Genomic DNA, 17,249 nt, shown 5'->3' with positions numbered 1-17,249 from the left:
GCTGGCTGGCTGCAACATGAGGAGTGGGAGCTCTCTTACCTCAGAACTGTAATTGATTTGTCTTATTTACCAGAATGACAGTAAGCCACACATCAGCCCCGTTTTATTATGTGTTTTACACTCTATAGCTGCGAGAAATTGTATTTATTACAGAGCAGGCTATAGCAAAACAATAATAATTCCAAGATAAGCAACAGCCTTATATTCCACTGACTTGCACATTCCAACCTTTTGTATGCTGCTGAAGGAGTGGAGATAGGATCAGGTAAAAACAGAACCCACTAATAATGAAACTGTGGTGTATAACGTGAACTGTCACCACAGAACCAACCTCCAAACCTAATCAGATCCCAGGCCAAGACGGTCAAATTCTTTTTTTTTTTTTTTTTAATCTTTATTGTTGAATGTAAAATGTATTACAGATGTTCCACATTTGTCCCCATTGACCCCCTCCGCCCCACTCCCGCCTTTTCCCACACTATTGTCTGTGTCCATTGGTTATGCATATAAGTTCTTTGGTTTATTTCTTCCCACCCCCCCAACTGCTTTCCATTTGAGGTTTGTCAGTCTAGCAATGAATCTGTACTTCTTAATCCCTTCACCTTTTTCACCCATTCCCCCAAACCCCCTCCCATCTGGCAACCAACCAAATGTTCTCTGTATCTATGAGAATGTTTCTGTTCTGCCTTTTCATTTTGTTTGTAGATTCCATTGTTGATAGATATGTATTCATTGCCATTTTGTTTGTTCATATATTTTATCTTTTTCTTCAAAAAGACCCTTCAGCATTTCATATAATAACGGTTTGGTGGTGATGAACTCCTTTAACTTTTTCTTGTCTGGGAAAGTCTTTATATGGCCATCGATTCTAAATGACAGCTGTGCGGGATAGAGTAATCTTGGTTGTAGGTTCTTGTGTTTCATCACTCTGAATATTTCTTGCCACTCCCTTCTGGCCTGCAAAGTTTCTTTTGAGAAATCACCTGACAGCCTTATGGGAACTCCCTTGTAGGTAACTAAGCTGCCTTTCTCTTGCTGCTTTTAAGATTCTCTCTTTCTTGAACCTTTTGCATTTTGATGATGATGTGTCTTGGTGTGGGCCTCTTGGGGTTCATCTTGTTTGGGACTCTCTGTGCTTCCTGGACTTGTATGTCTGTTTCCTTCACCAAGTTAGGAAAGTTTTCTGCCATTATTGTTTCAAACAGGTTTTTGATTTCTTGTTCTCGCTCTTCTCCTTCTGGCACCCCCAAGATGCGAATGTTGGCATGCTTGAAGTTGTCCCAGAGGCTCCTTACACTATCCTCATTTTTTTGGATTCTTTTTTCTTTTTGCTGTTCTGATTGGGCGTGTTTTGCTTCCTTATATTCCAAATCGATGGTTTGCTTCTTGGGTTTACGTACTCTACTATTGAATCTGTGTAAATTATTCTTTATTTCAGTTAATGCCTCCTTCAATTCTGACTGCATCCATAATTTCTGACTGGTCCTTTTTTATGCTCTTGAGGCCCTCACTAAGTTCATTGAGCATCCTTATAAGAAGTATTTTGAACTCAGCATCTGTTAGGTTGCTTATCTCCATTTCGCTTATTTCTTTTCTTGGGGTTTTGTTCTGTTCTTTCATTTGGGACCTGTTTCTTTGTCTCCTCATTTTGGCTGCCTCCCTGTGTTTGTTTCTGTGTATTACTTAACAGGAGGTATGGGGCTCGCTGAGACCAGATGCTGCTTGTTTGAAAGAATTTAGGAAAACCTGAAGCAGGATCCAAGACAGGCCAATCCTATGATTAAGCAAGTGGCAACAGCTTGGGTGGGCCTGAAAGTTGGGTGGGGCGGGGCCTCAGGGAGTCACCAGGGCGGGGCTACCAGTGTGAGCCAGGTTGCTGGAGTCCCAGATATGGCGTCTCTCTGCCGCCCCAGGGAAGGGCTCACCAAAGGAACAAAGGCCTCTGATAGCTTGCTTGTCCCGGAGAAAGCCCCCTCTCCAGCCCTTGCTCCAGTGCCAAACAGCTCAGTTCTTCCCTGTATGTCTTTGGTGCCCCTCGAGCTGCCTCCCCTCCAAGCTTAGAGGGAGGGAGTCTGATAAGTCCGTGTGCGGGCCCTTTAAGGAGCTGCCTGGGGCTCCAGCCGCCAGGGCCTCCCTGAGCCTCAGTTCCCGCTGGTTTTTCCAGCCAGAAGTTATGGGGATTCTCTTCCTGGCACTGGAACCCTGAGCGGGACACCAGTCTGGATGTGGCTGCTGCTTTAATTTCGTAGTTGTAGGACTTCCATTCAGCTTGATTTCAGGCAGTTTTGAATGATGGTTGTTCTGTAGTTTAGTTGTAACTTTTTTTTTTTTTAATCCTCACCCGAGGACATTTTTTGTTCAGGTAGAGCGGGAGGGAGAGAGAGGGAGAGAGAGAGAGAGAGAAACATCGATGTGAAAGGGACACATCGAGTGGCTGCCACCCGCACGACCAACCAGGGCCGGGGACAAACTGCAACCGAGGTACGTGCCCTTAGCGGGAACTGAACCCGGGTCTCTCCGGACTGCAGGCCGACGCTCTAACCGCTGAGCCAAACCGGCCAGGGCTAGTTGTAACTTTGATGTGGTTGTGGGAGGACGCGATACCGCGTTTACCTACCCGCCAATATTGACCGGAAGTAGGTCGGTCAACTTCTTCGTTGGTTTCACATTCCAAGGAATATCCTAGCCTGAAGGAAACTGAACAGACTATTGAGAAACAAGAGCAATGACCAGGGTTTCACCTTGACCACTTCCTTCACCTTGAAAAATTAGAACTAAAGAAAACTAAAAACTTCTTCAGGATTCAAGTGATGAGATTGGCAGTATGTTTTCCCTTAGTGGTTACCCTGAAAACAGGTGCAAAAGATGCAGAGAAGAGCCAAATTTTACAAAGTCCTAGCCAAAAAGGCAGGGTTCATTCAGGTGACATTATACAGATACTATATACCTTATGGAAAAACACCCAGTTGACATTACCGTTAAAAATCCTCCGTACTAACAAACAGAAAACAAAACCACTAGTTGGGAGCCATCATAACATTTTTGAAAAGTCACAAACTGGACTGAGCTCTCAATATGAAAAGGGAAAAAACAGGCTCAACTGGCACAGCAGAACCCAAAGTCAGAAAGCATACTTAGTAGCCAAAACATGACCAGTCCAGTCCTGGGGAAAGCCGATGAATGCATATGAAAAGGCCTGCTTGTTTCATCACCACAGAGGCCGTGTCTCACTTTCCAAAACAGGCAGTCATCTCCTCACTCCTGTGCTAGGATACTGACGTTCCACCACTGGAATGAAGTCAGCCAGGGAGGCCTTGCACTTGCTAAGTCTCCATACAAGGCATTTTAATGTACTCTGACCTTTACCTGGTTAAATCATTTTTAAAAATGCAAGAGAAGAGAGGCCCTGGCCAAGTAGCTTAGTTGGTTGGAACACCATCAGAAAGTACCAAGGTTGTGGGTTCAATCACCAGAGTACATGCAAGAGTCAACCAATGAATGCATTAATAAGTGGAACAACAAGTCAATCTCTCTGTCTCTGTCTCTCTCTCAAATATTTAATCAATCAATTAAAATTAAAAATGCAAGATATGGACAATGAGGTAGAAACTCAACTCTAAAACCTGGAAGCCATTAAAATCAAAACAACTTTACAGGTTATTTGTCTCACAAACATCATATATAATCTCTTCTGTATAGCATATTTCTTAAAGGTGTTTAGGAGACAACATGTGAGGAGCTTATATACAGGTGGGGCAAAAGTAGGTTTACAGTTGTATCCACTTTCAAATGTAATAATTAATAAATAATAATAAGAGAATAAACTCTGTTTCATGTACATGGACACAACTGTAAACCTACGTTTGCCTCACACTGTATGTCTCTCCCCTGCCACCCAAGGATGTGCACTAGGGTAGGGAGAGGTACTGTGCAAACACCAGTTCATAGCCAGTTATTCTGGCAGTGTATTGCATATATACTGTTAGCCTAACAAAGACTTCCATTTATCATGACTGGTGACTAAGATGGGGGTCATGAAGGGAGAGAAAAGAACAACACAGTTAAAAATTACAAAAAGATGAAGAAGCTTCTATGGAACTATTAGATGTGTGTGTTCCATGGCCTTTACTACTGTAGGTATTTTGTCTTCATCTAGCTGTAAACTGTTTGCGTGCCTGACCCCCACATGCCTGCCTGCCACTCAGACAGTAGCATCGCCAGCATGCTTCAGGAAGCTGAAGCCCACACATTTCACTTAAATGGCAAAAGGGCACCCAACACACACATATTTCACACGACACTATGACAGAAAGAAGGGAAAGTAGAAACAGGAAGAGAAAGCTCCTCTATTATAGAGGGCACCAAAACATAAAAATAAAAAAGAAAGGAAATCTCCCATCTAAGCTGAACAATGTGTGATGAAGGTAGACAAGGTTATCCTGACATCTATTTAAATGCAACAGATTTTCCCTTTCCCTTTCCCACTTGCTCAAGCTTTTCTCTTTTATTTATGTGGTAACTGAGGGAGATTTAATTGGCATTTATTTTTAAATAACATAACAGCAAACTAATCCTTCAATATCCAGACAGAAAAGAGAATAAAAATATGCATGAAACAGAGCTACAGATGGGGGACAGGGGGCAACAAACAAATGAAAACCACGGAAGAATATGAAGACAAGTTTCCTAAGATCTCTTGCTAACAAAAACAAAAGAAAAAGAAAACACCAAAACAAATCCAGGCAGGAGGCAGCATATATCACAGACAGCACTCGAGTTCCATAGGACACTGTATTGGCAGGGGCCAAGAGGGCAGTCCTGAAGAAAGTGTCCATCTGCCTCAAAAGCCTGCTGAGGACTTCACCTTGCTGCCAATGGGAAATCTCAGCAAGAAAATGAACCCCACAAGCCCAAAGAGAACACCATCATCATCAAGGTTTCAGTCAGCTTCTAGAAGACCCTAGAGCAGCGGTTCTCAACCCTTTGGGGGTCAAACGACTCTTTCACAGGGGTCACCTAAGACATAACAGTAGCACAATTACAGTTATGAAGTAGCAAAAAAAATAATTTTATGGTTGGGGGTCACCACAACATGAGGAACTGTATTAAAGGGCCGCAGTATTAGGAAGGCTGAGAACCACTGCCGTAGAGTGTGAGCCTGACAAGAGCTTATGGCTGGGCCTATCTGGCCCTAGTGTAGAGGAATCACCATTGCACTTTCCAAAATAGGTATTTATAATGTTTTCCCCCCTGCAGTTGAACAGCCAAAAAATTGCCCATTGATTACCCCAACATCTTCACCAAAAGAATGATATTAAAGAAAATACTGTTACGAATGCCATAGCAGTTGAATATATGTAAAGAATAACTCAGGAAGGTAAGCCACACAGAAAATAGGTATGATAGCATCACCCTGTTAACAATGAGCAGATACAACTTAGTCACCAGTGGCTCTAAGGTCATTACAAACAGGTTTGTGGGCTGCTCAGGGCTCTGCACTATGAAAAATGCACATCAACGTACCTCACTCATTAAAGAGAGGAACAACTTCTTGACAGAAGTCCAATAACTGTAGTAACAGTATTGAATCTGTAATCTGCAGTGACTGGCTACAGAGAAAGAAAAGCTCAACAGAATCCCACTGCTTTACAGGAACAGGATACCACTACATCTAGGGAAGGGTTAGCTGGCCAGACAGACACCTTCATGATGCGTGATCAGAAGGAACAACAGGCAAAACCTCAGCTAGGCTTGGGAAGACAACAGAACAGGAAGATAATACACACTAATTCATCACTGCTGTGGGCTAGGCTGAGCTCTAGCAGCTTTTGTTTATAGTTGCATTTACTTCTTGGTGCCCAAGGCAAGCTTCCTGAATGTCCCAGCTAAGATTTACCAGCCTCTGTCACAATACTTGGGCTATGTGGTCCTCCCTACACATGACCTGAATCCCCTCTAACCATCAGTGACTAAGGGAGTTGAAATGGATTGTGTGTCCTAGGAACATAGGGTGAACTGATGAACCAACAAGCCTTCCCTGGGCAGCTGATAAAAATCCACACTTCAACTACTCACTATCCCCCTTTAGTTGGTTTTACTTCTCTTTATAGCAGTTGCTGCTACCTGATTTTGCTATAGTCTCCCTTTCCCATGTACAAATAGGGACATTAACAGTTTTGTTCATTGCTATATTCTCAGTGCCTAGACCAGTTCTAGGCACAGCAGGCACTGAAATACCTGATGAATAAGTGAATAAACCCTCTCAAATAACAAAAGTATCTACTCAGCCAAGAGATCCTAATTTTGTGAGGGTAGAGCCCTAATCACTGAACACTTGTTTGGACACAGCCTTCTGGGACATCGGAAGTATCTCATCTTCTATTCTAATACAGCATCTCCATCCATTAGCTTGTAAAGGACAAACACATGACCTTGCCCCCTGGACTTTAAGGGAATGGCACGAACTATCTGCTAATAGATAACCACTACATTGTATAGATAATCATTGCTTTGTGTACACAGAAACTGATTGTTCCCTCAGGCATAACAGCTAACTGCAAATATCTGCTTCTGTACTAGCACAGCGTGCTTGCTTGCTCGCATACCCTTAATCCAAATTCCTTAACAGGGGCTAAGACAACTATATAAGCAACCCTCCTCCTGAGCTCGGGGCTGCTCTCTCCTCTGTGTAGGATGGGATAGTCGCCGCATGGCTAATAAAGCTCTCTTAATTTGAACCCAGTTCAGAGTCTGAGTCTGGTCTGTCTCGTTGGTCTACAACAAACTCAAAGGATGTTCACACATTTATCCCTGAGAGAGGCTACAGCAGGAAAAAGAAGTCATGAGGAAATGACAATACTTAAACTTGTCCTAAAACCCATACTTGACCTTTTTCCACTAAGACTTTCCAGTTGAGACAGGCCCGTAAGCCAAGACAAGCGGAATAAGGAAACTAAGACCAGATAGTTAAACAGCAGTTTACAGACATCTAGTAAATCCTATCTTCCCTAAACCTCCTCCCCAATTGGAAGGTAAATAGCTTAAATCATCACCCTACTCAGGGAGACAGATAGCAGAAATCCAATTAGTACCATTTGCCAACCACATCCACGACAGATGAAGTTAAGAGAATAAATCTCATTAGGTACATCAGCATAAAGCTGATGAATATTCTATTGAGATCCTCCCCTAAGACCTTCCTAAACACCCAGCCTTTAAAATCCCTCAAAATGAAGGTCTGGTGTGCCCTCTCCTTCCCAAGAACACACCTGAGCTTCCCCACCTTCTTCCCCTACAGGCAGGCACTAAGGGACCCCATGAGACTCGCAACCAGGGCAGCAATGGGCAGCAAGAGTTTATCCCAGACAACCCCCCTAAACTTGTCCCCAAGGCCCCCTTCTCTCTGGCTTCTTAGTGAGCCAAAGCAGTCCAGCCTAGGCTCATTTCCCAGGCCCTTTCTTGTTTCACTATCCCCAACTTTAATAAATGACCTCTAAAATTCACCTGGATTCATGTGTGATTTTTCCTGTACAAAGTCAAGAACCCACACACTACCAGCCCAGCTGTAGGCAGACCCGCTCAGGGCCAGGTCCCCTTTCCGGTAACACAGTCATAGCAAGAATTAAATAGGGATAATTTTATTTTAATGCTACTAGAAAGAAATATCTTCTAAGTAAGTCACAGTAATTAAAAAATGGAGAAGCAACACCATAACAGTTCAGATGACAAGATAGGAGGTTAAATTTAAGCTCTAGTTTGAATTCTGCTTTTTCAAAATATAAAACAGCATCTCCATAGATGCATAAGCAGCAGCCCTGGAAAAATTCACATTAGTGCCTGAAAACAAATGAGCTACAGAAAACACATCAGCTTAAGTCCTTTGGTGAATCAGCAGCCAACCTCTTGGCACCTCTGAGCCACACAGCTCTATTCAGAGACACAACTCACCCCAGATATGTCTGCGACACGGTGGATAGGCACTTCCTTCTTGCTATGCAATCCTTTGCCATTCTTAATAGCTCTGTAGAAGAAAAAACCCAATTAAAATACAAATCACACAGGGAAAGGGCAGGAGGGTGGGAAAACAGGGTAAGAAGAGAGGTAGTTTGAATGGGTGTCGATCACTCACTACACAAACCACACTGCACACGGCTGAGTAGCCAGTCTCTACAAGAGTATTTGCTGGGAGGAAATATAAGCCAGCTCTTCTAAACCTAGTTATCAGTACTTGGCTGCTAGTTTCAGCTAATGGTGGGCCTGGTAATCAGAGAGCTCCTGGAACTTGTTTCCAAATTAGAGGCATTGTTCCAGGCACAAAAGAAGAATCAGTTGGAAGAGTACACTCCTAAGAAACAGAATAATATTTCTTTCTGTGTTTAATCACATGAAACATTTTAAATGCAAAATATGTAGCTAGAGTTCCAATTCTAATGGAAATAAGTTCCTCCAAGGTAAAAAGATAAATTGCCCTGAATGAAGCAACACTGTATGGGAAAGCCATCTGACAGTAGAGGAAAAGTTAGCAAAGGCTACATAACTGACATTAAGCTTCATTTTCAATCAGTGTCAGGTTGTAATAACAATGGATTTAGCAGGGGACTCTGGGACTCTCTCACACATCTGGCCACTGGTTGGTTTGATCCAACCTCCCATCTTTTATCTCCTAATCCCTTGAATTGTAACAGGGACTGAAGCCTAAGCATCGCTGGGTATGATCACTCACATAAGAACAAAGGACTAGTGAATAAAAGTTGATGGCTAAATCACTAAGTCACTACCCTATTAGATGAGAACTTCCTGTGTCCTACCAGTCTGCAGACCCAAGCAGGGAGCATTTCTGAGTTTAGAGAATGAAGCATAGAGATTCAGGGTGTGGACTAGGCATTTTACAGATTCTGAATTCCAGAGAAAATGAAAACTATCCAGAAGGCTCAAATACAGTTTGTCAAACTGTCACACTAGTAACCACACTTCTATTATTCTTCCCACCCAGGCTCTCACTAAATGACCAGCAGTAGAGGGCACTGCTCTGCAGGGGTTACTTTCAGGTCCTAACTTTCTAAATCAAACTCACATAAACCAAAGGAGGTGAATGTTGCTCAACGCAAAGTGGAACAGTTGTATTTCTTGCATACTTGGGCCATTGCCATCTACCCCTTGCCCCTTCCTCCATCACAGGGGATCTGTTCCCACTCACCTGATTTAAATGCCTTCTGTTCAGAAACAACAAACAAATGCTTTCCCTAGTACTGTGTTTTCTTTCCGTGATGATGGTAAAATATGAAAGTACAGAGTTAACAAGAAAAAAAACGAACATCCATACACTCACTCTGATCTGAACTGCTAACTGAAAGAAAGCATTTCCAAGTTCCTTGAATTCCATAGCAACCTCCTGAATTTGAACTGAGGGCTTCCTCAGCTTTAGAAATTGCAAATAGATCAGTCTTCCTTTTACAATTTAGTCCAATGATTGATCACTCAGGGAACCTGTTAATGATCACAGACCAGGGCTGGTTCTCAAGGTCTGTCCCAGTCCCTTGGGATTTATAAGCTCACGGGAGAGGACTAAAGGATGGTTTACATGGGAAACCACTGGCTGGAAGCCAACAACAGATCTAACTCATCCTCTGCCACCAAGAGGCTCTCCCTTTCCCCATTCTGCTACCATAAACTGGGAGGAGCAGCCTTGGGGAGAACAAAGCCTCTGTGGGGCAAGGCAAGCTCATGGCCACCTGACTGTAACTCACCTTCCTTCAAGGCAGGCCTGCACAGCTTTCTGCAGGTCCTCTGGGGGCCCGACATGCCCACAGCCTATCTTTTTCTAACAACAAGGACGAGGGAAACAAATGGGCATGCTGAACTCATGGCCTTTCCTGGGGGCTGGAAAGCATTTCATATTGTATGAGGAGAAAAGAACTGGGCCTGAGCAGTCAGTTAGAAAACAGAGGTTCTCCAGGCAAAGGAAGTAAGGTGATACATTAAATTTCTGCTTTCCTTCTGTGACACCAAAGTAGCTCTGTGCCATAAGCAAAAATCCAGACTTAACCAAGATTAAGCATGCCACTCAAGAGAAAAATATAATTCCCCAAACCAAAAACCACGGATAATAGTGTGTACAAGACATTTAAAAACAAACAAACCAGAATTAAATTTGTCTTAAAAAGAAAACTTAATGTTATACCTTGTTTCTAAAAAGGATGTTATCAGATACTTATTTACATTCAGGCATTACTTTTGAAAAATCTTCAAAGACTTAAGCTTTTCACACTTATTGCTAAATTAGATGAATTTCAAGTACATTCAAGAGGCAGCAAGAAAGCAGTATTATAGCATCATGTACAAACTGAGAAAGAGTTCTTGTTGTTTTTTAACAAAATAGAGGCAACACCGAAAGTTAATAATTCGTAAACACTAAGTGCACATAACACCCACCTAGGAAGCACTCTACAGTGGAAGCAGGATACTGGACCCAGGCCACCAAGTGTGAGGGTTCTCTGAGAAATGAGCTAAATGATATATAATTCTGCTTGGGTCTCCTTCCCCATGCCAGGGTCGCTTCGGTTCTTGTTCCCACACTGCTACAGAAATAACCTGGGTAAATCATCTCCAGAAACCCTCCCTCAGCTTGACCCAAGGCTAGTAATGCCATAGCAAGAACTTTTCATTAATGGGGTAACTGGGGGAAGTACCCAGTGTAGAAATTCATGCATGCATCTGAAAGAGGAGAGGAGCAAACACCAAGAGTGGCAGGCCTGTCACAGTTCTTTGCCAAAGGGAACATAATATACATCTTTGTTCCAGGACTATAAGGCTATAGGACACGACTGCCCCCTAACAGTTGTAAATAAAGTCAAGATCCAGGTTCTGTTGCCTTATCACTACTTCTCAGCGGGGTTCCCCGTGCATCTTATATGACCTAGTTTCTTTGGGATAGGCTTGGGGACCTCCATCTTTGAGACATGGAAGAGGAGTTAGCTAGCAGGTTTGCTTCCACTGATAACACCAATACCCCTCCCTCCCCACATTCCCTCTCCCTGCAGGCTGCAACCACAGCTCAACATCCCTTTTCATTAGGCAAGGAATGAAATTCCTGACTTCTAAACTTCTCCTGCTGTGTCTGCTTAATAGCTGCTTTCTCACAAAGGCAAGCTGGTGCTCAGGCCAGCCAGGAGAAAGGAAGCAGTGGGGCAGAACACAGCCTGCTCCTCTCAGAACCTTTCGTCTCTGAGCAGCAGCAGTGCAAAGATGGCAAAGAACAGCGGTGCCAACAATGGACAGAAATCATCACCAGCCAAGAAAAGTCAGTATACATCCATATTCATACAAAGGGGTAAAAGTCAGAAGAGAACAAAAACTCAACTTTCCAGGTTGCTTCTGGAAGCTTTTAGAAGCTACAGTGTGGTTAGCAGAATCCCATTCCAAAAATTAGGAACACTCTTCTTTTCTTTTCTTTAAACAGCAAAATTAAAAATGCTCATACATGAGATGCTACTGCCTCCCTACAAGATCATAAAACCATCAACTGTTAAAACAAGATTACCCCCAGTGCCTGCGAACAACAGGATTAAAATCTCAGCACACTTTATGCAATGAAATAGTTTGCTCTAAGTTCTGAAGTCCCTTACTGAGACAGAAAAACCTACAGACCAACCCTCTCCAAGGCACCACTGACACATAACAGTTCATATTGTGCCAACAGGCCATGATTTTAATCTCTACTCAATGACGGTAGGTTGTTATTCTGAACAAATATTTTTGTAAGATTACAAAGAAAGTCTAAGAATCTATAATTAGATGCAACCTGACACCAAAACAGCTGTCACATCAGAAATTCTTAACTTAGGCACATAAAGTGAGCTGCACACTTAGGAAGCTAGAAGTATCTATGAACTACCCTAAAATGGTAAAATTATATACGTAAATTTTTCTGGGGAATAGGAGCTTCCAACAGTTTCACAAAAAAGAATTGCTTTCATATATAAAAGACACTTAAAGAAAATAAAGTGATGGAAGCACAGAAATGGCCAACAGAGAATTAGCAGGGAAATGATGCAGCAAGGGAAGCTCCAGACCTGAAAGGCGTAAGGAGATCCTGAATGGAGAGTTCCCCCCAAACAATGCTTTCTTGGTAATTAGGAACCAACATGTCCCTTAACTCTGCTCTTGCTTTATTCCCTATATCTAATACTTTCTCCCTTCCTAATTGTACTCATGTGGCCCTTTTGTAACCCTATTGGGCCAGGCCCTCACCAATTTATTCCAAGATAACATCAAGAATATTTTAACTAGCCCTGGTCAGGTTGGTCAGCAGTTAGAGCTTCAGCCTACACACCAAAGGGTCGTGGGTTTGACTCCCAGTCAAGGGCATGTGCCTGGGTTGCAGGTTCAATCCCTGGACCTAGTCAGGCACATGTGAGAGGCAACTAATCAATGTGTCTCTCTCATATCGATGTTTCTGTCTCTCTCTCCCCCCTTCCCTTCCATGCTCTCTAAAAATGAATGGAAGAAATATCCTCGGTTGAGGATTAACAAAAACCAAAAAAATATTTTAACTAAATTCACTCAATCCCTTTTTATACTGCACACTACTCTGATTCAACATTGTGTCCCACTGCTGCATGACTTCTCATAAAAATCTATTTCATCATTTTGCTCCCCTACTTCTACCCAAAACAAAAACCACCAGCCTGTGACATCAAGTGGAAATTATAATGCTTAGCTTTCTTGGGCCTCTACATGCTTCCTTCTAATCCAGTTAGTCCCATTTTCTCCATGTCTCATTCATTATATGTGTTCCTCCAGGTGCAAAGTATGGAATAAAAAGAAATTATAACTTATTCATAGCAACAATCTCATCACAATCGTAACACAGTTATCACATCAGGAATTCTTAACCTGGGGTCCTAGGTAAGCTGCAGTTTATATGCTAGGAGTATTTACAAATGACTCTGAAATAGTAGTGGAATTATAGAAATACACATGTGAGGGGACAGGATCAGTTCAGCACGTAATTATAAACTGCAATATGTTACTTTCAAAGTGCATTGCATGTTAACCATTATTTCTATAGCAAGAATTCAGGCCCTTTGAGTTTAGGATTCTGTCCTTAATGTTTGTTATCGTATTTAACACGGAGCTATGTTCACATAGTTATATAAACCCAGAGCCATCTAGTTCAATTATTGTGTGCCTAGCAAAGCTGAACAAATGACTGGTGACTGACTAATGCAGAACACTGAAAATATTTCAAATTGAAGACACGGATAATGCCAAAGTGACTGTAGGCCAAAGAGCGAGGCGTGCTGGCTTTCCTGGATGCAGTTTCAGGTTATATGCTCCGTTCTTAGGCATATTGGTTTTACTACTTGGAATAATATAGGGCAGAAGAGCTTAACAGAAGCAGAAGTGCACCAAGAATGAAGGCATCATATTTCCCTCAGCAACTCTCCTAGAACTACAGAAAACAGGCAACGATCTGAATGGCAGTGAGTAGAAACAAAGCTTTGACCACCATAAACAAGAAACGATAAAACAGAACAAAGAGTCAGGATTGTATGAAACTCCTACTAGACAATACAGGAAAGGTTGAAAAGCAGAACAAAGAGTGAATAACTTGCGTAACTTCTAAAGCACCTCTCACTGTGTTTCAGGTCACACTGATGAATACTGTGTTTCAGCATGAACCACATACCGGTATCAATGAAACATGGCAGCAATAAACAATTCCTTTGGCCTCTGTCCTGGTTTCCTTGGCAGCTGGAGGAAGCAACAGGGTCCTGACACTCAGAAAATAAGATACAGAGCAGGCACAGGTGCAGAATGGTAGGTGGGGGCGCTAAGATTTTGCGGCTGCATTTTCAACGAAATTAGAATTACTGAGAAGACAGAAAATATGGAGCATACATAGACTGAAAATGAAGAAACTGAGTCCTAAAGTCAAGGGGAGATGGGCAGATGAATGACTCAGTGGGTATTATCAGGCAGTGAAGCAATAAGAAAGAACTCTAGACCACCATTTCATCTAAATATAAGAAGAAATAAAAACACATGTTATTGCGCCAGACATGACAACAGACCTGCAGTGCTTAGTAGAGAAGAGGAAACACTGGGAGCCCTATGGCAGAGAACCACGAGAGAAAAGGCACCCCAGGGCTAAATTGACGGGAAACACAAGCAAATGAACTCCATGGTCCTGATTAGGACCACAGGACTATTAGGTCTGGGTAGAAATGGTCAATATCAGTCTAGAGCAGCAGTTAGTAATCAACCTATGGGAAGTGACCCCTTTGGGGGTCGAACACATATTTCCGATGTGTTCTTAGGAACCGAGACAACGCTCCTCTATCCGTATCCAGGTGGGCCCGCCCACATGCAGATTCGCCCACATACAACATGAGGAACTGTATTAAAGGGTCGCGGCATTAGGAAGGCTGAAAACCACTGGTCTAGAGTCTTCGTGAGAGGACAAGGCCTCAGAAGGGTGAGATCAGGTGCAATGATAGTTTAAAAGTGCCTCAGTGACATTGATTTTACAATTTTTCATGCCTTGATAACAAAGGCAAAGAATGGCCATCAGAAAAAAATCTGGTATAATAATGATCTGTAATTCTATTCCAAGATAAAAGCATCATCAACATAATTTCTAAGTGCTTATATACACATGCCCACCCACCACTCACACTTCCAAAAAAAATGTGGGAAAAGTTTTGCAATCTCTTTTCCCCCCACCAGAAACAATAACTAAATGAACACTTCCCTATTTAAAATTTTTATATCATTTTAATAGCTGTACATAAAGCCATCATAATGTAATCAATTGTCTATTGCTAGATATTTATGCAAATATAATACTTCCAGTATTATAAATAATGCCACAAGGAATAACTTTTAAATAAACTGTTGGGTGCCTCACTAATTATACCTTAGGATAAATTCACAGAAATATAAGTGCAGTGTCATAAGACAATGAAGCACTCTTCTGTTGTTTTCTATTTCCAGGTAGACAGAAAATGCCTCATGGATTCCATTTATGGATAACTATTTGATTTAGGTGCTCCTTCCCCATGCATCCCAGATACCTACTTACATTTCCACTCTTACACAATTATATTTGCAATTATTTACTTGCTCCTCCAAATCCCCCACTGGACTGTGTATTTTTGTTTTTATCCCCAATACACCTGATAATATATTTGTTACTGTAACATAAACAAACCAGAGAAAATTTTAATGCGTCTTAACTGAGCAAAATGCAACTGTTTGGAAAATTGTTTTTCCGATGTGAGCTACATTTACTGGGACTTGCTGGAATAGATTCATTGCCATCCACTAGAGATGTGGATCTCTGAACTTGATGCAGAGGCAAAAGGAGTATTCCATCTCAACTTCTGGGCCCAAAGCTGGAAGGGGGAGTTGGGGCAGCTTAGGATAAAACAGAAATGCATGAAGAAGTTTACAAGAATTTTAGATGCCAAGAACCCTGCAAATGAAAGAAAGCTATGAAGTGGTTTTCCCCTTCACCAGTAGCTATAAAATTATGTCCATGCATTGATGTATCAGGGATTAATTATTCAAACTACAGTCCTCCTGAGAGATGTCCAAGGCTTGGAGCAAAATAGGATAGGGCCATCTGTGATAGAGACTCAGCCCTCTGACCCGCTCAGCCACCTCACACTGCAGATAAGCCAAATCAAGCAAACACAGCAACCCTCAAGCACTGGAGGAGACTGCTCACAAGGACTCGAATTAAAAAGCCATGAATGCAGAGCATGAGGAAGGGCATCGAGACAAGAATTAAAGGGAATAAAGAGCTGCTTAGCTGACTTGGTGGGAACAGGATGGCTGTGACCACAGGGAAGGCAGTACGAGGACAGAAACATCCAAAGAAATCCACAGCTGGTCATTTCATGCCTTGCTCTCTAATACTTACAGCCATGATTCTAACTCCCACTGCAATAAGATTATTAATTTGCCACAAAAGGAGATATATTTAAATGTGTTTCTCAGTGGTCAGGAATGGTTTAGGGCGGTGGTTCTCAGGTCGCCCTAAGGAGGTGTTAAAAGAGACTGCTAGGGCTCAGTTTCTGCTTCAGTTAAGTCTGCGATGGGAGGAGTTTTGGAGGAACCTTAGAATCCACATTTCTAATAAGTTCCCAGATGACAATAACATGGCTGATCTGAGGACCTATTTTGAGAATGACTTGGTTTAGGGAGTCAAGTTATAAGACATTCAAAAGAGTCAACAGCCAAGTGTTATCACTCTATTGTTACAAACTATTGTTTTGGATTAAAATTATATTGCCAATATGATCATCTTCAAATGTACTTTGAAACCTCAAATATTTAGGAGTTGTGTGAAAGAAGCAAGAGAACAGTGAGATGGAAAAGAATGGACAAGCTGCTCTGGACAGATCAATTGTCACAACTGAACCGGGATGGGACAAGGTAGGGGGAGGCTGACGAACCCAATTACCTAGGACAATTACTCTAGAATGACTTCCTCTGACAAGTGCAGAGTAACAATTACAGAAAAGATCAGACAAGGAGATGTATTTCTTTTTATTTTATTTTATTTTTTTTATCCTCACCCAAGGACATTTTTGCATTCATCTTCAGATAGAGCGAGAGAGAGAGAGAGAGAGGAAGAGAGAGAGAGAGAGAGGGAGAGGGAAAGGGGGAGAGAGAGAGAGAGGGAGGGAGGGGGAGAGGGGGAGAGAGAGACAGAGAGAGAGAGAGAGACAGAGAGAGAGAGAAAGAAACATCAATGTGAGAGAGACACATCGACTGGCTGCCACTCACACGACCCCAACCGGGGCCAGGAACAAACTGCAATCGAAGTATGTGCCCTTAGCGGGAACAGAACCCAGGTCTCTCTGGACTACAGGCCGACGCTCTAACGGCTGAGCCAAACCGGCCAGGTCAAGATCTATTTCTTACTAAGAGTTCATTATTTGACCATGGCCTGGCAGAACCACCCTTTGTATATAAAAGGAAAGAAACACCCAGTGGGTCCTAACTTTATCCCAAACCCCTCACACTAGTCATCAAGGTAAGTCTCACAGTTTGAGTTCTAACAGATGGAACTGGGGGTAGGACGGGAAGACAAGGATAAATGTAGAGTGAACAGATCATCTCAATATCCTGAAGGAGAAAACTATTTGGAAATGGGAGACATTATACAGCTCTCCAGAAGTGGCCATTTGTGCTGCCTTAAATGCAGATTGATTACTGCTATTTGGATGTTGAGTGCA

At 42.4% G+C, this 17,249-nt stretch overlaps 1 protein-coding gene across 2 annotated transcripts in view; it reads right to left on the bottom strand.

The window, feature by feature from the left end:
• SND1 (staphylococcal nuclease and tudor domain containing 1) overlaps positions 1–17,249 on the bottom strand; it is a 475,051-nt gene that overhangs the window by 180,046 nt on the left and 277,756 nt on the right. For both annotated transcript variants that reach the window (XM_036247541.1, XM_036247542.1), the window contains exon 14: positions 7,948–8,020. In XM_036247541.1, coding sequence (XP_036103434.1) covers positions 7,948–8,020 — 73 coding nt within the window. The remainder of the gene's footprint in view (positions 1–7,947; positions 8,021–17,249) is intronic.

The sequence above is a fragment of the Molossus molossus genome, unplaced genomic scaffold, assembly GCF_014108415.1.
Source record: "Molossus molossus isolate mMolMol1 unplaced genomic scaffold, mMolMol1.p scaffold_m16_p_7, whole genome shotgun sequence".
NCBI classification, from domain to species: Eukaryota; Metazoa; Chordata; class Mammalia; order Chiroptera; family Molossidae; genus Molossus; species Molossus molossus.
This window is presented reverse-complemented; position numbering and strand designations above follow the sequence as displayed.